The sequence below is a fragment of the Ahaetulla prasina genome, chromosome 4, assembly GCF_028640845.1.
Source record: "Ahaetulla prasina isolate Xishuangbanna chromosome 4, ASM2864084v1, whole genome shotgun sequence".
Lineage (NCBI taxonomy): Eukaryota > Metazoa > Chordata > Lepidosauria > Squamata > Colubridae > Ahaetulla > Ahaetulla prasina.
Window position 1 is genome coordinate 19,632,007 of NC_080542.1, and position 22,297 is coordinate 19,654,303.

General features: G+C 43.2%; 3 protein-coding genes across 4 annotated transcripts in view; 1 reads left to right on the plus strand and 2 right to left on the minus strand.

The window, feature by feature from the left end:
* Positions 1-5,541: 5,541 nt before the first annotated feature.
* Positions 5,542-10,582, minus strand: LOC131198674 (apoptosis-associated speck-like protein containing a CARD). The gene is made up of 2 exons (XM_058183572.1): positions 9,946-10,582; positions 5,542-8,259 (listed from the first exon to the last, which is right to left on the minus strand). Exons 1-2 carry the CDS (start codon positions 10,217-10,219, stop codon positions 7,979-7,981), a joined length of 555 nt encoding a protein of 184 aa, XP_058039555.1. The 5' UTR covers positions 10,220-10,582; the 3' UTR covers positions 5,542-7,978.
* Positions 10,583-12,037: 1,455 nt separating this feature from the next.
* On the minus strand, positions 12,038-18,908 carry LOC131196657 (apoptosis-associated speck-like protein containing a CARD). Its single transcript, XM_058179728.1, has 3 exons — positions 18,479-18,908; positions 16,563-16,622; positions 12,038-15,403 (listed from the first exon to the last, which is right to left on the minus strand). Exons 1-3 carry the CDS (start codon positions 18,753-18,755, stop codon positions 15,126-15,128), a joined length of 615 nt encoding a protein of 204 aa, XP_058035711.1. The 5' UTR covers positions 18,756-18,908; the 3' UTR covers positions 12,038-15,125.
* Positions 18,909-19,117: 209 nt separating this feature from the next.
* TRIM72 (tripartite motif containing 72) overlaps positions 19,118-22,297 on the plus strand; it is a 52,059-nt gene continuing 48,879 nt past the window's right edge. For both annotated transcript variants that reach the window (XM_058179723.1, XM_058179727.1), the window contains exon 1: positions 19,118-19,296. In XM_058179723.1, the coding sequence (XP_058035706.1) occupies positions 19,257-19,296 (40 nt within the window). In that variant the 5' untranslated portion in view covers positions 19,118-19,256. The remainder of the gene's footprint in view (positions 19,297-22,297) is intronic.

Sequence of the window (22,297 nt, forward strand, 5' to 3'; positions counted from 1 at the left end):
GAACAATATACAGTTAAAATACAATTAAAAAACTTATTATACAGTATGGCCGAAATAATTAAGAGTTAAGAATCTAAAAACCCCAATTAAAACCAGAGAAAAAATTTAAAATTTAAAATTAAACAATTTAAGAAAGCCCTGCACGAACAAATATGTTTTCAGTTCGCGGCGAAAAGTCCGAAGGTCAGGAATTTGACGTAAACCAGGGGGGAGTTCGTTCCAAAGAGTGGGGGCCCCCACAGAGAAGGATCTTCCTCTGGGGGCCGCCAGCCGACATTGTCTGGCGGACGGCACCCTGAGAAGGCCCTCTCTGTGCGGCGTCTGGTCGGTGGGAGGCATGAGGTAACAGAAGGCGGTCCCGTAAGTACCCAGGTCCCAAGCCATGGGCGCTTTAAAGGTGGTTACCAAGACCTTGAAATGCACCGAAGGCAACAGGAAGCCAGTGCAGTCTGCGCAGGAGAGGTGTCACATGGGAGCTACGTGTGACTCCCTCTATCACCAGCGCAGCTGCATTCTGGACCAACTGAAGCCTCGAGTGCATCTCAAGGGAGCCCCATGTGAGAGCATTGCAATAATCCAGGCGGGAGGTAACCAGGCGTGAGTGACTGTGCATAGGGCATCCCGATCAAGGAAGGCGCAACTGGCGCACCAGGCGAACCTGGTGAAAGGCACTCCTGGAGACGGCCGCCAAATGATCTTCAAGCGACAGCCGTGCATCCAGGAGAACACCCAAGCTGCGCACTCCCTCCTTTGGGGCCAATAACTCGCCCCAACAGTCAGCTGCGGCTGCAGCTGACTGTATCGGGTGCCGGCATCCACAGCCACTCCGTCTTGGAGGATTGAGCTTGAGCCTGTTCCTCCCCATCCAGACCCGTCTGGCTTCCAAACACGGGACAGCACTTGACAGCTTCGTTGGGGTGGCCGGGGTGAAAAATACAGCTGAGTGTCATCAGCGTACAGTTGATATCTCACCCCAAAGCCACTGATGATCTCACCCAGCGGCTTCATATAGATGTTGAACAGGAGGGTGAGAGAATCGACCTCGGCACCCCACAAGTGAGGTGTCTCGCAGTCGACCTCTGCCCCCTGTCAACACCGTCTGCGACGGTCGGAGAGATAGGAGGAGAACCACCGATAAGCGGTGCCTCCACTCCCAATCCCTCCAACGGTGCAGCAGGATACCATGGTCGATGGTATCGAAAGCCGCTGAGAGGTCTAATAGGACCAGAGCAGAGGAATAACCCCTGTCTCTGGCCCTCCAGAGATCATCCACCAACGCGACCAAAGCTGTCTCCGTGCTGTATCCGGGTCGGAAACTGGACTGGAACGGGTCTAGATAGACGGCTTCATCCAGGTACTGGGGTAGCTGCCGTGCCACAGCACTCTCTACAACCTTCGCAGTGAGCGAAGGTTGGAGACAGACGATAATTACCTAAAATAGCTGGGTCCAGGAAGGCTTCTTGAGGAGGGTCTCACCACTGCCTCCTTCAAGGCAGCAGGAAAACTCCTTCCAACAAAGAAGCGTTGGTAATCCCCTGGAGCCAGCCTCGTGTCACTTCCCGGGAGGCCAGCACCAGCCAGGAAGGGCACGGGTCCAGTAAACATGTCGTAGTATGCAGCCTCCCCAGCAACCTGTCCACGTCCTCGAGAGTCACAGGGTCAAACTCACCCCAAATAACCTCCACAAGACGCGACTCCGCCCTCCCACCTGGATCATCCCAATTTCGGTCCAAGCCGTCCCGGAGCTGAACGATTTTGTCGTATAGATAACCACTAAACTCCTCGGCACGGCCCTGCAACGGGTCATCCCGCACCTCCTGATGAAGGAGGGAGCGGGTCACCCGAAACAGGGCGGCCGGGCGGTTATCTGCCGACGCAATGAGGGTGGAAGCATAGGAACGCCTCGCCTCCCTCATTGCCACTAGGTAGGTCCTAGAATAGGATCTAACTAGTGTTCGGTCAGCTTCTGAGCAGCTGGACCTCCAGACACTCTCTAGGCGTCTTCTCCGGCGTTTCATCTCCCTCAGCCCCTCGGAGAACCAAGGGGCCGGGCGAGGCCTACGCCGGGTCAGAGGCCGCAAGGGCACGACACGGTCCAAAGCTCCAGCCGCGGCCCGTTCCCAGGCCGCAACTAGCTCTCCAGCCGTGCCGTGGGCCAGGTCCTCAGGAAACGGCCCAAGCTCCGTCAGGAACCTCTCCGGGTCCATCAGGCGCCTGGGACGGAACCAACGCGTTGGCTCCGTCTCCCTGCAGTGGTGGATAGCGGTCCGAAAATCTAAGCGAAGGAGAAAATGATCTGACCATGACACCGGTTCTGTTTCTAAGTTATCTAATACCAGATCATTTCGCCACTGACCAGAGATATAAATCAGGTCCAGTGTGCCACCCCCTGTGTGCGTGGGGCCATCAATTACCTGGATCAGGTCCAAGGCCGTCATGGAAGCCTGGAACTCCCGAGCCGTTGTCGATGACAAGCCCGTCGATGGCAGGTTAAAGTCCCCCATGACTATCAGTCTGGGGGTCTCCACCGCCACACCGGCGAGTACCTCCAACAGCTCGGGTAGGGCTGTGGTCACGCAGCAAGGAGCCAGGTACGTGATCAACAAGCCCATCTGATCGCGATGGCCCCACTTCACAAAGAGGGATTCACAACCAGCAATCTGAGGAACAGTGGCCTCCCTCGGCTCTAGACTTTCTCTAATGACAACCGCTACCCCCCCACCTCTACCTTGGGCTCTCGGCTGATGAAATGCTCGGAAATCTGGTGGGCATAGCTCCACAAGGGGAACCCCCCCCTCCGGGCCCAACCAGGTCTCCGTAATGCCCATCAGGTCCGCGGCTTCCCCCTGAATAAGATCACCAATAAGATCACGGACCGGGCATTACATAACATCAACCGGAGACCAAGGCTCTGAGGACCATGGCCTCCCGGGGAACGGGTGAAGACTGAGGGACCGGAGCACGTGATCGTTTTGAGACAACGAGCACGTGCTCCCAACACTTGATATGGCCCCCCGCTTCCGCCATATCTGCCTCTCCCACTTACCATACAGATGGAACGATTCTCCACTCCTGGAACGAACCCATCCCCCTCTGCCTTCGGACCAGATGGTACAATGCCGCGAACAAGCACAGGGGCCAAATCCCTCCCCGACGGGTTATTCCCCCCACCCGTCGTATCCCTCCCTCCCCTTAAAAGACCCCTTTTAAAAAACCTATTTAAAAATCCCCAGAAACTCTTCTTAGCCGCATGCCACCTCTCTGGGTCCCAAGACCCTTCGTACAGGACTTCGGACTTATGTACAGATTAGCTGCTTCCTTCTTCTATTCAGGATTGCTGCGGTGTGTTTTGCTTACAGATACAGATTAACAGAGTTGGAAGAGACCTTGTAGATCATCTAGTCCAACCACTCCACCCAGCAGATCTTACATCATTTTTGACAGATGGCAGTCCAGTCTCTTCTTGAAAGCTTCCAGTGATGAAGCTCCAATGATTTCTGAAGGGCAACTTCTGTTCCATGGGTTGATTGTTCTCACTGTCAGAAAATTTCTCCTTATTTCTAGGTTGAATCTCTCCTTGATTGTTTCCATCTATTATTCCTTGTCTGGCCTTCAGGTGCTTTGGAAAATAGCTTGACCCCTTCCTCTCTGTGGCAGCCTCTCAAATACTGGAAGACTGCTATCATGTCTCCTCTGCTCCTTCTCTTCACTAGACTAGCCAAGCCCAGTTCCTGCAAACATATGTTTTAGCCTCCAGTTCCCTAATCATCTTGGTTGCACTTCTCTGAACTTTTTCTAGAGTCTCAATATCTTTTTTATAAAGTGGTGACCAAAACTGGATGCAGTACTCTGGGTGTGGTCTTACTAAGGCTTTATAGAGTGCTGTTAGTACCTCACTTGATCTTGATTGTTTCCCTCTGTTAATGCAATTTAGGATTGCATTGACTTTTTGGCTGCTGTCACACACTGTTGGCTCATATTTAATTGGTTGTCTACTAAGATCCCTCTCACAGTTACTGCTATTAAGCCTGGTTTCACCCAGTCTATATGTGTATTTTTGGTTTTTCTTGCCTAAGTGTAAGACGTTACTTTTCTCTACACTTAGGCTTGTCTGAGTAGAGTTCTTACACTGTTTCTCTTGTGGAAGGTTCAGTTATACACTGTTTCTCTTGTGGAAGGTTCAGTTATTACTTTGATAATTAGGCTTGGTTATTTCCAAAGTAATAGTAATTTATTTATTACCAACATAATAACTCAACCTCCCATGTGGTGCCACAGCTCACCCCGCAAAGGCTGTCCTCAGGAAATCCCAGCCTGGACCCAGGATATCAGCATGCAGGCCTTCCTATCATGTTGTGGGGCAAGCCAAGCGAGCGGTGTTCTCTCCCTGGACACCCTGGGCTGCAAGATGTGGAGTGAGTCCAGGCTCTGCAAGGCAGCTTCAGCCTGGAAGAGGACCTGGGCCAGGTCAATATTATCAACCAACAAATGCTCTGTCTTACACATTGGCAAAAAAAATCAGAACATCAAATACAAGCTGGGCGGATATGACCTCGTAGACGACCCTCACTATGTTAAGGACCTTGGAGTACTCATCTCTAATGATCTAAGTGCCAGAGCTCACTGTAACAGCATTGCCAAAAAGGCATTAAGAGTTGTTAACCTAATCTTGCGAAGCTTCTTCTCTGGTAATATTGTACTGCAAACTAGGGCATACAAAACCTTTGCTAGACCAATTCTCGAATACAGCTCATCTGCCTAGAACTTACACTGTATATCGGACATTAATGCAGTTGAGCAAGTCTAGAGGTATTTCACGAGAAGAGTCCTCCACTCCTCTGCTCACAACAGAATACCTTATGACATCGAGCTTGAAACTTTAGGATTAGATAATTTAGAACTATGCTGCCTTCGGTTTGACTTAAGCATAGTACACAAAATTACCTGCTACAATGTCTACCTGTCCATGAGTACTTCAGCTTGAATCACAATAATACATGTGCAAACAATAGATACCAACTCACTTATCTATCAAATCACTCCAAACTCGATTGCAGAAAATATGATGTCAGCAACAGAGTGATCAATGCCTGGAATGCACTACCTGACCGTGGTTTCTTCCCCAAATCCCCATAAATTTAACCTTAGACTGTCTACTGTTGACCTCACAAGAGGTCAAAAAGGGGTGTGCATAAGTGCACCAATGTGCCTACCATCCCTGTCCTACTGTCCCCATTTTTTCATATCCTTATCCTGTATTCATAATCATGTTTATACTTATATCTGTAATCGTATACCTGGGTTGACAAATAAAAATAAATAAATAAAACTCCATAGGTGTCTTTCTGTGTTCCAGGAAGGGGGGAATCAGAGTTGCCTTATTCTTGAAAAAATATCCCACAGAGTCCACTGTGTTGTCTGTCCCTCATGGAAAATGAGTTGAGAAGTAGAATTGCCCAACAGGGAGGGGAATTGGCAGTCATAATGTTGTCCCAATTTGGGTCTGAGCCTTGTGCCAAAGTCAATGAAGAACACCAGATACGAGGTACAGGTTTTGTTTCTTTTTATTGAAGTGCTCCAAGACCCATGAGGTCCTGGCCAGAAAATGCCTAGGAACCCTGAACAATAGAATTGGGAAATTGTTATACAATTTCAATAAAGCAGAATAATTAGAAACGATTAGAGAGCATTTCACCGAGGCAGCCTTCGTCAGCGCCATCTTGGGAAAGTCTTGAGAGCATATGCACCAAGACAAATTCCTTGTGTGTCCAATCACACTTGACCAATAAAAAATTCTATTCTATTCTAAAGCAGAAGGCGGGATGAGGCAGGATATATAAGGTAAAGGTAAAGGTTCCCCTCGCACATACGTGCTAGTCGTTGCCAACTCTAGGGGGCAGTGCTCATCTCCGTTTCAAAGCAGAAGAGCAAGCACTGTCCGAAGACGTCTCCGTGGTCATGTGGCCGGCATGACTCAATGTCAAAGGCGCACGGAATATATATAAGAACTATCATATAATAAACATTTCAGTAATGATCTAATAATTGTTCTATTGGTTTCTAGCTGTCTCTATTCCTAAACCTTGGCTAATGAATTTTTGCTATCAGTCTTTTTAATCACCCAGAGTTATATACAAGTTTTACACATGCATATTCTCTGCAAATAAGCATTCTTTGTTCTTGCCAGACAGGCTCCACAATTACGGGATTCTCGATTTTCTTTCAAGTGTATGCCATAGCCTCGCTCTGTTTTAGCAGACAGCCCATCAGTAGCTCTGTGACATGGAGTGAAAGATCTTCCCAACAGCTTCATGCAGATGTTAGATAAGAGGGATGAGAGCCTCAGTCCCGAAGCACTTTGCAAATCAAGGACTTTAAGCTTAGCCTTCCTCAACTGGTTGGAACCAATTACATTATAATACCACCCTAACAACCATACCCTGAAACTGAGCCAGAATGACCATAAATGATCAATGTTATGGGGAGCTGCTGAAGTATCAAGGAGAGCCAGGACAGTGGTATTATCTCCAATCTGGATCTGCTACAAGTGATCGACAAGAACGATCAATGCTGTATCAGTGCTAAAATCATCCTATAAAATCTGTATGGAATCAGCAATTTTCTTTTAGCACAACCCAAGAAGCTTTACCGTGCATTTGTAAAGATGGTGAGGTCCTGAGGAGATCCATTTCCGTGCTGAACATATCCAAGGAATATGTAAGTGCAGCTGTTTTATCCAGGTCAGATTGAGGAATAATAACTTCGCTTTATTCTAGGAGAAACATAGTAAAATGCTAAAGGAAAGCAGAATAAATTTTTGTTTCTAGACATCAGAATCCATATATAGATCCCCAAATAGTCTGTGTTTGTGATTTTGAAGAAAAAGTTGCTTAAAAATGTAAAACATCTCAAGAGGGATGTCTGAATTTTCATATTATGTTATATTCATAAAACAAGGGAGTCCAAAGAAATGAGAAGCTGGTCAAAATATATGGATTTATCAGTTTGATCTATCATTGATCAGTTGCCCATGGAATAGAATGAGGTAAGTTTAAACAATAATTTTCTCCCACAGAAGAGGATACCCCCAAGATGGGATCTAATATTTGGTTGCCAGTCTTTCTGTATCATTCTATCTGTTACAGTAGTAGATGATCTCCTACCATTTCTTCCACTCAGCAAGCTGGTTAGGTTTTGAATGTATCTGAGGATCCCAGTTTCTGATCAAAGTGGATGCGTGGGGAGAGACATATTAAAGTGTGGCCTGTTGGAGTTCCATAGCGCGGAGCTATTTTTGATGAGTCCTGAAATGTGTGATGTCTCCCTTGGATGACTCCTCAGATTCTTCCTTGGAGGTCGGTTGAAGGGAGGATGAGCTCATTCCTGGCACATCAGGAACTAGGTTAATTAATGACACTCAACAGCTGGCCAAAAGAGAGGGCTTCAGCCGGGGACAGCTTGCAGGGGTGGATGGTCAGTGAAAAGGAGGAGGAAGAGCTGCCTTTTGTGGTGGATCCGAGAGCACGCAGTGCAGAGAAAAGATAAGAGCAACGGAGATCTGCCACATTACTTAGGAGAACGCCCTGCACATCTTGATGGGCTGCACTGGAAAGCTATTTATCACAGCAGGCAGAGGGAGACATTACTGGGAACAACATGTTTGGTTTCTGGCTATGTGTATTTGCTGGACTTCTCTTGCAAAGTGAGCTTTTGTAGGTGTATTTCAGTTTGGCCAGGTGGATTTAAGTTTGTTTGGCGGACTTATTTTTTGGAACTACTTTCCATTTTTTTACGGACTATTGGCCATTGTCTTGTGGACTAACCTTGGCCTGCTTGTGGCTGGATTTATTTGAGATAGTTCTGAGGCTGGGTGAAGGGAATTGCTGGGGAACATTAATAAACTCTCTAAACTTACGTGTGTGTGTGTGAGTGAGTGGGGCAGCACAAAATGATTTAATTTTCCATCCTCCTTGTTGCTTCATCTCCCTTCTAGGTCTTTGATGAGATATGGATTTATGGCCTTCAGTGCATTGTACAGCTGATCTTTGCACAGGTGGTTCCAGCCAGGAACTAACTTATAAAGCTCTCGCATTTTTGCCTGATTAGTTTCCTGTGAGCAGATTTTTTGGTATTGTTCTTCATTTAGGATGGAACCGTGCAATTTATCCAACACTTGTTCCACTGTGGCAGTTCGCTGGATCAGCTGCTCCCTGAACCGGTCGATGAAATGCTGTTGAGGAGAACTAGATGGCTGATTCCCTGTTAAGAAATGACAAGAAGAGAAGAACTCTGTATATGCTCATACGATAGTCTTAGACGAGCGGCAAACTCCTTCCCTTTGCCTCAAGGCTAGCATCCATTCTAAGCAGCTTTCAGACATGTGATCACCCAGTCCCAGAATTCTCAGTGAAGGCCATTCTGGCTGTGGCATTTGGGACGTTGAAGTCTACACATCTGGAAGTTGCATAGGTTGAGAAATACTGCTCTAGGCTTTAGGAACAGGGAGAGCAAGTTAATGGTTTCTAACAGCATTTTAGGTCCTTCCCAAATCCTAGAATTGGGAGAAGACATTCTAACACTGTAACATCTTCAGTATATGTACCAACACAGAGAAAGTGTTTTAGAGGAAGTTGTAAATAGAAGTCATTGGGAGGAGAAACAGGATGTGCAAAATCCTAGTGCATGCTGGCTGATTGCTTGAGTTTGACTTCCTGCCTGTGGAAAATATCTGAATTGCTCTGCCTTGGCCAACTTATGTTATATGGAAAATGGCTTGGGGGGAAAAAAACAGCTCTTGTCCCCTGCTGTAACTCACAATTACAGGAATAAATTTTTTTTCCCTGAAAAGGAGAGAAACTTGTCATTTTTAGATATTGTACACGAAACTTCTTAAAGTTTCTAGGAAATCAAATTGCATTTCACATAACTGTTGTATCAGTTATTTATCAATGAGTGATGGCAAGCACAGCGACTTTGTATGTAATTTTTCATTGACACTATCCTGTTCAAGTAGTGCATAGGTTGTACGTGAGTAAGACTTAACGTGGGTGCCATTACAGGAAAGAGCATCTTTCTGACAATTGAACTACAAGTATCAGAAAAGGAAAAGAATGCTTTAAAAATGCTTTAAAACCCCAAATGTCATATCCAGAGTGGCCATTGCCAAGAATTCTGGGAGCTCAAAATTCTGAGGCAATTTTGTTCACAAATTTTACAGGCAGAAGGAGAATAGATTAAAATTTAAAAAAAGCCAGCCAAACTTCCATAGTTCATAAATAGAAAGGAAATGATGTAATAAGTGAAAATAAAAAGGTGAGACTTTACAAGGAGGTTAAAAAAAAGAATTTGTTTTTCAAACGTGTTAGGAAATAATTGGGTAATATTAAATAAGTTAATGACAAATATCTGTATTGTGTAAGAACTGCAGAAGATAGCAAGGGCCCTAAACAGGAAGAATATTGTAAAATATGTGAGAAAGGGAGAAAGAAAGGGAGCCCACGAACTCTTAAGAAAAGTAAGCAGAAGTCATGATGGTTTTTTAAAAAGGTGTTTTAGGAAAAAGATGCAGTCCTTGCTGTGCGTTTCTTTTTTACACGATTTTTTGAACACCTATCACTTTAATCTTTTCTATAGAAATAGAAGGAAGACAGCAGGACAATTTTTTTTAAAAAAACAACAATCTTAGGCGCCCAAGAAAAAGTACGCCTGACAGATTAGTAGGTTTTCTTGTTTCATTTTTGAATAGGTTTTGCCAGAAAAAACTTTCAAAGGGTGATTTCGGAAGACTTGGCGCTTCGGTTTGCAACAAGAATGACCACAGGAGAAGATCCTGCAAATTACTCCCCTAGTATGAACCCGGAATAGTTGCCCGCCTTGTTGATCTGGATCAAGCCAGGCGCTTCGATCGCGCCCAAATTCGCCCTCCCCCAATCCCCCCGTCCTTACCGACTCCAGAGAGACCCACCAGCTTTTCGGCTTGGGGGTTGCATTGGCAGCGCCTCAGCACCGCGGCTGTCACCTCCACGGCGTAATCGGAGTAAAAGCTGAACAGGAGATCGGTCAGATCCAGCGCGTCCGCGTTCTGCAACCGTCCTCTGGGGATATTGTCGTAGCCCGGTTTAACCGGGAATTCGCGGAGGTTCATTCTGAACATTCGGAGCTCGTCCTCCGTTAGATCCTGCAGCGTCGCCACCAGGCATTGACTGATGGATTTGGACATATTCGCACCGCTCTGGAATCAGCCCAAAACCACGAGTCGTTCGGAGGGTGGGTGAGAATTAAAGCAGGGAGAAAGTCGTTTCGTTTTCGTTCCGCTCAGCGAGTCTTCCTTGATGCGATCTCCGGAAAAGGGAGGATCCACCGCTGCCCTGGAAATGCAGATTTATCAGCCTTTTTCAACGTTTCAAAGGTGCTTTTTTCAGGAAACAACTGGACTTCCTTGTTTGTTTGTTTTTTTGAAGATATTTCGCTTCTCATCCAAGAAGCTTCTTCAGCTCTGACAGGATAGTGGGGAATGGAAGGATTTATATTCCTTGCAGATAGCTGGTCATTTGCATCCTTTTAGAGGGTCCTTGAAGTACTTGGAAGTTTATCTGTGTCCCCAGGGTCACCTGAGTAGCTCTCCTAGTTCCAGTAGTCTGCAATTTTTTTTCCTTTGGAAATCTATTCCTACTCCCACACCATTCAAAGGCTGTTCATCCTAAATTATATAACTAAAAGGGGATGATTCCCAAGAAGGGGAGGTTGTTCTTGAAAATTATGCTTAGCTTGCCGAATGCCTGCCAATCACATTTAACATACTGTTCAAATTTCCTCTATTGTATCATCTTCCATTGAGATCCATTTAACGAAGTATATAAGTAGTCCTAGACTTGTAACAGTTCATTTAGTGACCGTTCAAAGTTACAACAGCACTGCAAAAAGTGACTTGTGAATGTTTTTCACCCTTATGCCTGTTGCAGCATCCCCATGGTCACATGATCAAAATTCAGATGCTTGGCAACTGGTTCATATTTATGATAGTTGCAGTATCCTGGGGTCACCTGATCATCTTTTGCGACCTTTTGATAAGCAAAGTCTATGGGGAAGCCAGATTCATTGAACAACTGTGTTGCTAACATAACAATGGCAGTGATCCACTTAACAAGTTGGCAAGAAAAGTCGCAAAATGAGGCAAAACTCACTTAACAAATGTTTTACTTAGCAACATAAATGTTGGCCTCAATTGTGGTCGTAAGTCGAGGTCTACATATGTCTACTACGTCTAATTCTTCTCCAGATATATATATATTTCTTCAATGAATTTATTAAACATAACCTGGTTCTTTTTCAGCTTTGTGCAAAACCGACATAAATTGCAGTAAATGCAGGCCAGTTGCCAGGTGACTGAAACGCAGTCACATCACCACAAGGGAGGTGTGATGTCAGAGCTTGAAACACGAGTTCTGCTCTGTCATAACTTTGAACAGTTACTAAGTGACTGGTTATAAATCAAGGATTTCCTTTATTATCACCATTTGTTCTAACAAAATAAACATTTACACAATAAATTCCAAACAAGGTTAGTTTTTATTTGTTGCGGCCTCCATGAAACCACAACCAGGTCAATTAACTGATTCCTTTAAATATCTGCATTGTACTTTCCTTAGAACTTTTTTTGTCTGGTATTGCTAATCTTGCTACAACTTTCATTCATATATGTGTATAAATTTTTTTTGTACTAGTGTTAAATATTAATCTCTCCTTTTTTGTAAATAATGCCAGAACAGGCAGATGATTATTATGTAATTTTCCTACTAAAAAGAACTTTCAGATCATTTATCAGATCACCAAATTTTGTTATCTATCCCCAAGAATGCAGCAGTTGACACATCTTCCCTATCAGTTATATATTTCTTTGTCTTGCTGGCCTTTGGCTATAGTAACATTTTGATTGTATGCCAACTTACTCCATCTTATTGTTTACCCTTGAGGGTGTTTCAAAACTGTAAATCAAAACAGAATACGTACTAACAAAATCATTCCACAATGCACACAATTTCCTTTACTTGCAATCTTGTTTTAATCTCATTCTGTTTTTATTAAATTACAAAGTAGCACACGATTAGAAGATGCTTTATTCTGTAATGATACAATTGTGTGTGAATTGGGATTTTGGACAAGATTGTCTGATAAAAAGGCAAGGATGAGAATGTGAAGGCAGAGATCAGGATCAAAGAAAGTCTGCCTGCTACTCCATTGACACTTACAGTCATTTGGTTGTGCTTTCCTCTATATTGGCTGCTTGTGACAAGATGGATTGCATTTTTCATTCCTCCCTAACATATAAGAACTGGTAACTTTAGGAATTGATATTTCAGTTTGCTTTTTTCTAACTTTTCTTCCTTCCGCCTGTTTTAGAATTGCACTGGAACTATCTTGATTTTAAAAATATTAGACATTTTGTATACAGAATGGAATAAAATAGAGAAGAGAGGAGAGGAGAGGAGAAGAGGGGAGGAGAGAAAAGAAGAGGAAAAGAGAAGGAGAGGGACGGGAGGAGAGGAGAGAGGAGGGAAGTGAAGTGAAGTGAAGTGAAGTGAAGAGAAGAGAAGAGAAGAGAAGAGAAGAGAAGAGAAGAGAAGAGAAGAGAAGAGAAGAGAAGAGAAGAGAAGAATTCTTTCTTGGCCAAGTATGATTGGACACACAAAGAATTTGTCTCCGGTGCATAAGGTCTCAATCAAGTCATAGATCATAAATCATAATTACATATGATACTCATACCATATCAGGAATAACATGGATTACTGTGTTTATTGTTTGTAAACTGCCTAGAGTCATTGTGAGTGAGTAGGCAGCTATATATAAAGCACTGTGAAGAGGTATATGTAAGTCTAAATTCTATTCCTATTGTTACATAAATTTTCTAATTAAGAAATAATGGATTACCTTTGGAGCTGCCAGTAAAAGGAACATTTAGATAACTATTTCATTAGCTTTTATCAGCCCCATCAGGTAGACCACACCAAGAAATCAATCCCCACGAAGGCTAAAACTACTTTGAGATTGACTATAATAACAAAATCTTGAAAGTCTGATTATGCTATTCTGTACCTCCTCCTCCTTCGATTCAAAGAAGCTTTTTCCAAAAGGCAACTGGCCTTTCTTGTTTTTTCTCCCTCTCCTTTGAAAAGGTTTCACTTCTCATTTAAAAGCTTCTTCAGTTCAAGTACCTTGAATGAGAAGTGAAACATTTTCAAAGGAAAACAACAACAAGAAAGGCCAATTGTTTTTTTTTTTTGTTTGTTTGTTGAAAAAGCTTTTTTGGGACAACCATGACCTGGAAGATTGAGAATCTCCATAGACACCTCCTTCTTAGAGTTTAGTGAATTAAGAAGGCATTTGTCTGAGATACTTCTGAAATGTTTATCTGGACGTTCTAGACTTAAAAACACGTTAGCTACTTTAGACTAGGCAATAGATTCTGCATATCTCTATCAGAATCATCTTGTTTGCTCTCTACAGCCGTGTTTCTCAATCTCAGCCATGATATATGGACTTTAGTTGCCTAGTGGGTGGGGAACTCTTGGAATTGAAGTCCAGACAAATTTGCCAAGATTGAGAAACACTGCTCCACAGCTTCCCTACCTCTGGTCTCCCAATGGAAGCTAGAACTAATTATTTGAAAGAAGAGATAGGTAGTTTGGTGGGCCCCACCTGTGAATCCCCATTACATTGGCAAGCATTACAAGTGACCAGGGGTTGGGGGTGGGGTGGAATTGCAGTCTATAACATCTAGACAACACTTGTTGTTGTTGCATAAATGTTTAAATCTATTTGGATAAAAAGCAGTTTCATTTGGAATGCAATCAAAAATTATGCGTATGCAAGACGAATGAGAATGTGAAGAAGGAATCAATCTACCGGTATTTTCCAAAGCACCAGAAGGCAAGACAAGAAACAACACATGGAAATTAATCAAGGAGAGAACCTACCTAGAATTAAGCAAAAATTTCCTGACAATGAGAACAATTAACCAATGGAACAACTTGCCTTCAAAAGTTGTGGGCGCTTCATCACTGGAGGTTTTTAAGAAGAGATAGGACAGCGATTTGCTTGAAATGGTATAGGATCTCCTGCTTGAGCATGGGATTGGACTAGAAGACCTCCATGGTCCCTTACAACTCTGTTATTACAGTGGAAATGCTCCCCAGAAAGAAATGGGGAAATCTCACTTAACAACTGCAGTGATTTACTTAATTGTGGCAAAAAGACCATAAAATGGGGGGATAATCTGCTTAATAACTGCCTTGCTTAGCAGCAGAAATTTTGGGCTCAGTTGTAGTTGTAAGTCAAGGACTACAGTGTTTACCCAAAAATAAGACTGGGTCTTATATTAATTTTTGCTCCAAAGATTAGGGCTTATTTTCTGGTTAGGTCCTATTTTGGGGGAAATACAGTACTAAATGCATCCATCTGGCTGACAATCTTAACTGGGGCTTATTTTGGAGGTAGGGCTTATATTACAAGTATTCTGAAAAATCGTGCTAGGACTTATTTTCCGGTTGGGTCTTATTTTCGGGGAAACAGGGTTCCTATTTTGTCAACTCAAGAAAATAGAACAATTTAGTAACCAGGACAATTGTAAATAGAGCTACTCAGTTCAAAGATACTATAGGTAGTCCTTGACTTATAACAGTTCATCTAGTTTCAACGGCACTGAAAAAAGTGACTTATGACAGTTTTTCACATTTATGACTTTTACAGCATCCTCATGGTCATGTGATTTACATTTGGATGCTTGACAATGAATCCACATTTATGACAGATGCATTGTCCTGGGGTCTGATCCCCTTTTGCGACCTTCTTACAAGCAAAATCAATGGGGAAAGCCAAATTCACTTAACAACTGGGTTACTAACAACAGTAATGATTTACTTAAGAAATGTGGCAAGAAAAGCTGTAAAATGGGGGCAAAACTCACTTAACCAATTTCTCACTTAGCAACATCAATTTTTGGCTCAATCGGGACGTTAAGTGGGCATAAGACTACCTGTATGTAATCTATACCTGTATGTATCTGTCTGTGGGATTCCTGTGATATATGTGTAGCTGGATATTTTATGCCCTGAGGTGGTATTTCACTTCTATGGCCCCTGCCTTTCAAGATCTTCAATAAGAGGCCTTCTTTTCTCCTTCAGAACTTTGTAGAGAAAATCCTTGCAATGCTGATCCCAACCAGGCAGCAGGTTAAAGAGCTCCCTCATTTTTTCCTGGGATGTTTTCTTTATCCTGATATTTTCATATTCCTCATCATTCAGAATAACTCCATATAGCTGGTCCAGAATTTCTTCCACCGTGGTTGTTCTCTGAATCAGGGCACTCCGATGGCGTTCAATAAAATGCATTCTTGGGGCCTGAACTTCTGTAAAAAAATAAAAGGAAAGGAAAAAGAAATATTGATGCTCAAGATTTAAATTAGTTTAGCTTCAGCCCTCTCGTCACTGGAAGCTTTGGTTATGAAGTTGTGTGATAGAAGACTCTTTAAGGCAGGGGCGGGCAACCATGGCAACTTTATGACTTGTGGACTTCAACACCCAGAATTCTTGAGCCATCCTGGCTCAGGGACTCTGGGAGTTGAAGTCCACAGGTCATAAAGTGGTCAGCTGCTTACCCCTGCTTTAAGGGTATATATTCATAACTGAAATCAAGGTTATCTCTGTCACTTTATCCTGGAGTAAAATACTCATCCACTGTAGAAGATAATTTTAAGAATGCTGTGAAATCATGCTTTTCCTCTCCATAATTTTCTGAGAGTTTCCTTTTTTCACAATTCAAGGCACAGCTTGACAATCAGGAAAATGTTTGTTAAAAAAATGAATGCATGCTACAGTAGGAACCGACTGTCTTCCCAGTCTCTAAGGGGAACTATGCAAAAATGTGCATAAATTACCATCTTACAACCATTTAATTTTTCAAATAAAAATATTTTTTATTGAATTATGGGGTCCTATGAATACTGCTTTGGGGAACAACAAATATCTCGGTTGCAGTAGATTTAATGTTGTCAAGCCAGGCTTGGTATCATTCTATACAAACAATTTTGAAAAAATTAAATCTAAAATATGAAGCGAAAGCTAACAGGTGAAATGAGTCTTTATAAAATAATACGAGCAACACAACCCTTTGTATGATCCTGTAATCCCTTAATTCGGGATAGAGTTGGGATGACTGGATGCAACCAAGCATTTACTGGCCAGATGCCCTTCCTGGCACCACGCACCAGGTATTTTTTCTTTGACTCTAGGAGAGAAATAGCTGCTGCTACCTAGGATTGAACTCTCAAGCTTCCGAGTGGGAGGCGAAAGTCTTCACCACACGTATACAAAAATACGTTGTCTTTACCAAGGTTTTAATATCACTTTCCTGCAATTCCTTGGAGTTTAAGGAAGAAATCAAATTGTTTTGAAACTGAAAACTCACTTAAATTTGTTCTATGCTACACATATATTCCAAGTGAGAGGATGTGTCAAATAAACGGGCAGGCAGGCTTATTCCTATCTACTGATGGAGAAGGAACTCACCCGGTTGTCTTGAGGGAGTGCTGATCTGGGATGCAGGTTCCCGAACAGAACTGCAGGCATCTGGAGGGGGAAAAAAAGATTACTGTACAAAACCAGCAATAAATGGACAACGTGCAGAATTTTGTCTGATATTCTCTAAGGGATCGTGTGTACGTAGATCACCTCAAGAAGCTGGAAAAATGGTAGCAAGTGAACTTCCCAAGGAAGCTGGACCTGTAGAGTAGAATCAGCTTGATGGACCCTGGTGGGTTTCAGTTTGGGATTACACCTGAGGCTGTGGCACACAGTTTGATCGAGTCCTTGTTCTCCACCTAGAATGAGGCTGTGCTGACAACTTTAGACTGGATTGCATTTATAATGATAATAAATCATTATAATTCTCTTTATGTGAAGACTCTGCTGTGCTCCCTGGTTTTTGGAGGGCCTCCAGAGGATGATGCTTAGAATGCTGCTGGAGGAAAACAAGGAGTGAAGCTGACTAAAAACAGACAAGAGTCTTTATTATTGTGGTGATAAGAGCAGCAAAATTTGTTTCATTTTTCTGCTCTTATTATGTTCTCTGAGTGTTGGCCAGGGGCTCTGTTCAGGCAACTTGATTATGATGTCTCCATGGAGACACCAGTGACAGCCCTACCTGGGTAAGAATAAACTTGCTATGATAAATTAAGTCCTGGTAATTTATATTTGGTTCTGCCCGCTGAAGATTATTTGTAATGTCAGTTAGCACAATTTCTGAGGTAAGAACAGAGACTGGAGTTTGATGAAATGGGTGCATCACACCAGTCTATCTTCATTCTCTCTTCACTTGTTTTCAGACACAATTTGATGTGTACTGTCAAAGTATAAAACCCTTTGGGGCTTGGGATTACTGTATCTGAAGAAAATCCATCCTCTGTCCTAAGCAAATAAAATAGAAGCTTTATTGTTTTATCCTTTCACCATATCAAAATACTGCAGGCCTAATAATCTTCAAAGTTCTGGGCACCTCACCCTGCCAAGCAACACCCAAAGCAGTCAGAAAAAGACATTTTTCCTCCAGGCTTCCTTAATACAGGAATAAGTTAGTGGTGCTCTGATATTTCTAACTGTTTAGGGCTGCTGTTATTTTCTGTTACTGGGTTACTCTTTATTGCATTATATTTATTATATGTATGGTTTTAATGTCTCATATCTTTTATAAAAGGTATCAAATTTAGCTTAATGCTTTGTTTGGATTTTATGGCTGTGCAGGTAGTATTTGTGTGTGTGTGTGTGCACATGTGTGCGAGTATATGTATATATATGTGTATATATGTATATATATGTGTCTGTCTGTGTCTGTGCATCTATATGTGTGCATGTCTATGTATATATGTATATGTGTGTCTATGTATGCATGCATATGTATATATGTGTACACACATATAATCATACAAACACACATACACATACATATATACATATGTGTGTGTGTGTATGTGGGTGTGTTTGCATGAATATATAAAACATTGAGAAGCATTAGACAAATGTTAAATAATTGTGCCTGCATAATTGGCAGGCACTGACAAACCGATAAGCAACCGGGTATAAAACTGGGTTTGGTTTCCATAGAAATTATAAAATATTTTATAATATAAAATATATTATATATAAAACACAAAATATGGGAAAACGTGGGTAGAGATCTATTTCATAGCCAACTTCTGGAAAGAGAAATCAGAATCCCAGCAAATAATTCCTCCGTAGAAGCTGAAAAGCTTTTTGGTCCCATAATTCATTGGGTCAATTGTGGTTGCACCCAACTCCCCCCAAGATCTTCTAGGCTAGGGCTTGGGAACTAAAGTCCGTCCGGCCCATCAGGGGCTTGGTAGGTTAGAGAAAGCCCCCGATCCAGCTTTCCTACCGCGGCTGAAACCGCCGCTCATCTTACGCGCTACCTTTCCCGGTGGCCCTGAGAAGCCTCTGAGCTTGGGGTTTGCAGTTGCTGTCCGACAGCACCTTGGCGGCCACTTCCACGGCGTAATCCTCGCAGTAATAGTTGACCAGGAGGTCGCTGAGTTTGAGCGGGCCCGCCTTCTGCAGGGGTCCTCGGGGGATGTTGCTGAAGCCTTCCTTGACCGGGTACTCGTTAAGGTTTGCCTTGAACTTCTCCAACTCTCCGTCGGTCAGGTCCTCTAGGGCTTCTGCCAGGCAGCAGCGGACACTCTTGGCCATCGCGCTCCTTCTTCTTCCGCGAAAACGGAAGGCGCAATTTCGGAAGAAAAAGAAAAAGAAAGGCGCGAAGCGGAAAAAGGCTCTCAAGTGGGAGGGCTCGGGAGCTCCATCGCCGTTACTTTCGCTTTTTGGCCCTTTGCTTCCCGTTCCGGGCTTGATCTGTTTGTTGCTGCAGAGAATCTGGAGATTTTCTGGACGATCTGGTAGAATTAAGGACTTTCAGACATGCAAATTGCTTCAACGTCTGAATTGTTTCAGGGATTGAGAGGAGCATGTAATTAAACATTGGGTGCCCCTGTTTGGCATCGCATTGCACCTTCCGATGTGTGGAGCTATAATAGAGTGATAGATCGTTCCCCGAATGGGTTCGAATTTCCCCGACTGGGAGAGCATCTCCAGCAGATTGGAGCGTTGCCGACGTATCGGAAGAATTGAGATCGAAGCGAGCTGCGTGAAAGCGAGGTTTCTTTATTTTTCAGGAAGACGAATCCAGCGAGTGGCATGGGACCAGCGTTCCTGGATGAGCTGACATCGATGTACAGTAAGCACACACATTTTATACCCTTTACCCCCTTATGGCTCTTTGTTTCTGGAGTACTTGACGGGTTTCCCTTTTGTGTACGTGTTTCCTACGTTTTCTGTGTTTTGTTATGCTGTCTTCACTGATTAGTTCCCAAAGCTTCAACCAAAAACTGTCTACTGTTGACCTCACCCCATTCCTAAGAGTTCTGTAAGGGGCGTGCATAAGAGCACCAGCGTGCCTACCGTTCCTGTCCTATTGTTCCCTTTCGTTATATCCAATTAATATAGTTATTACATACTCATGCTTATATATTTGCTTATATACTGTATAGTTATTTCATGCTTATGCTTATATATACTGTGTGACAAAATAAATAAATAAATAAATAGTTTAATGTGGGGTAAGTTTCGTATTCAGGTGTGTGTTCCGGCTAATCTGTCCATTCTAACGATTTGATTACCTCAAGTGTTTTCCCTCGGGTTAGTTGCTATTGATTGGATCATGTGCTCTGCCTGGAGTTAATCTGTTTGTTAGGTTTGGGACACGCTGGGAAGTTGATCTTCCGGTTTCCAGTGCATGCATGCGCACTGGGCACCCGGTCATCCAGTTTCTGGTGTTCCCACATGCGTGAAGACCAGCTGGCTGTCGCGCTGGAACCCGGAAGAGATGGCTCTGCGTGCCGTTTCTGGCACACGTGCCATAGGTTCGCCATCATGGGCCTAAGACCTCTCTCTCTATAGAGGAAAAAGATGTAGTTTGATATATCTGTAGGATACCTGACTTGATAAAGTAATTTTATTGTATCCTATTTTTTTAATGTAAAACTTAAAACTTAAAAGCACCAGCTTGGAATTTCAGATTACTTTGAACAATTCATTACAAAATCTTAAAACCTGTCAAAAAAAAAAAAAAAAAAGGCAAGCAAACAATTGTTCCCTTGGTACAATTAATAGCTTTAAACATAATCAGTTTTGTTAGTTTAGACTCATTTGGTGGACAATACAAGCTCGTATAGTCAACATTTGGTCCCCTGAGAATTTTGAGGAAATACAATAGTGGACAAAGATGTGGCAGGAAGGAATACTATGTTTAAAAAAAGTGCCAAGAAGAAGATTTGTATGAGAAAATCTAACAAAGATGGCACAGTCAAAGGCAGAGAATAATGGAGTAACAGAGTTGGAAAAGATCTTGTAGGTCATTTAGTCCAGTGGTCACCAGTGATGGTCCGCAGAAAAATTATTTGCACTTTTTATATTGCACTAAATCAGAGGACCTCAAACTACGGCCCCTGGGCCGGATACGTGCAATGAACGCTTGTGTTGCTGTGGAAAGTCTCCCCCTTCGGGGTCTTTTTGTGCAGGTCGGAGGGAGACAGAAATTCCAACTTGGGGTCTGCTTCAGCCTCCTGGTGCCGGGCTTTGGGTGAAGGCTGGAGGGAAGTGCCACTGGTGGTGAAGAGCAGGAGGGCCTCCTTCCAATGGCACTGCATCTTGGCCTGGAACTGGCTGACCATCTCAGCCTGCTGAGCCTCCAGGCGCTGGTACCTGGCCTTGCACTCCTGCAGGTCTTCCTTCTGTTTGGAAAGCCTATGCTCCTAATCCTCAGTGAGATGCTTCTGCTGAGCCTTCTTCTCGGTCAGATCCAATTTGAACTGAGCTGTTTTGCCAACTCTTTCTCATGGTGGCTGCTTAGCTCCAATAACTGCTTCCTGTTGGGGCACTAAGGAGCTTGGGCAGGCAGGTGAGGAGGGGTTGGGAGAGGAGGGGCAAGTAGAGAACGGTGAGGTGCCCTTCCATTTGAGTGACATCACGTTTACCACGCCCACACGGTCACATGACCACCTAGCCACGCCCACCCAGCCGGTCATTAGACAGATCATATTAGTGGTCCATGGGATTTAAAATTATGAATTTAGTGGTCCTTGAAGTCCGAAAGGTTGGGGACCCCTGATTTAATCCAACCCCTGCCCAAGCAGGAGACCTATACCAGTGATGGTGAACCTCTTCAGTACCGAGTGCCCAAACTGGAACATAGAATAGAATAGAATAGAATAGAATAGAATAGAATAGAATAGAATAGAATAGAATAGAATAGAATAGAATAGAATTTTTTTATTGGCCAAGTGTGATTGGACACACAAGGAATTTGCCTTGGTGCATATGCTCTCAGTGTACATAAAACAAAAGATACCTTCATCAAGGTACAACATTTACAACACAAATGATGGTCAATATATCAATATAAATCATAAGGATTACCAGCAACAAAGTTACATTCATACAGTCATAAGTGGAAAGAGATTGGTGATGGAACGATGAGAAGATTAATAGTAGTGCAGATTTAGTAAATAGTTTGACAGTGTTGAGGGAATTATTTGTTTAGCAGAGTGATGGTGTTTGGGAAGAAACTGTTCTTGTGTCTAGTTGTGTGCAGTGCTCTATAGCGTCATTTTGAGGGTAGGAGTTGAAACAGTTTATGTCCAGGATGTGAGGGATCTGTAAATATTTTCATGGCCCTCTTCTTGATTCGTGCAGTATACAGGTCCTCAATGGAAGGCAGGTTATTTTTTCTGCAGTTCTAATGATCCTCTGAAGTCTGTGCAAACATATGCGCGCGCACACACACACACACACCAGACCACAGGAAACCCAAAGACCAGTGGCCGGTGCACATGTGTGTGGCAGAAGCCATGGTGACAGTGCACATACCCAGAGAGAGGGCTCTGTATGCCATCTCTGGCACTTGTGCCATAGGTTCACCATCATGGTCTATACCATTTCTGACAGATGACAGTCCAATATCTTCTTGAAAGCCTCCAGTGATGAAGCTCCCACAACTTCTGTTTCATTGCAAGGTGTTTCATTGGTTGATTGTTCTCACTGTCAGAAAATTTTTCCTTATTTCTAGGTTGAATCTTTCCTTGATTAGTTTCCATCCATTGTTCCTTATCTGGCCTTCAGGTGCTTTGGAAAATAGGTTGATCCCCTCCTCTTTGACAGCCCCTCAAATATTAGAACAC

Excerpts from the sequence above, each read along its gene's own strand:
- LOC131198674 (XM_058183572.1), bottom strand. The coding sequence starts at position 10,219 with ATGTCCAAATCCATCAGTCAATGCCTGGTGGCGACGCTGCAGGATCTA. Across the intron at positions 8,260-9,945 it reads GGTGGGTCTCTCTGGAGTCG|GGAATCAGCCATCTAGTTCT; the intron begins GTAAGGACGGGG and ends ATTTCTTAACAG.
- LOC131196657 (XM_058179728.1), bottom strand. The coding sequence starts at position 18,755 with ATGGCCAAGAGTGTCCGCTGCTGCCTGGCAGAAGCCCTAGAGGACCTG. Across the intron at positions 16,623-18,478 it reads TCTCAGGGCCACCGGGAAAG|ATGCCTGCAGTTCTGTTCGG; the intron begins GTAGCGCGTAAG and ends TTCCCCCTCCAG. Across the intron at positions 15,404-16,562 it reads CACTCCCTCAAGACAACCGG|AAGTTCAGGCCCCAAGAATG; the intron begins GTGAGTTCCTTC and ends ATTTTTTTACAG.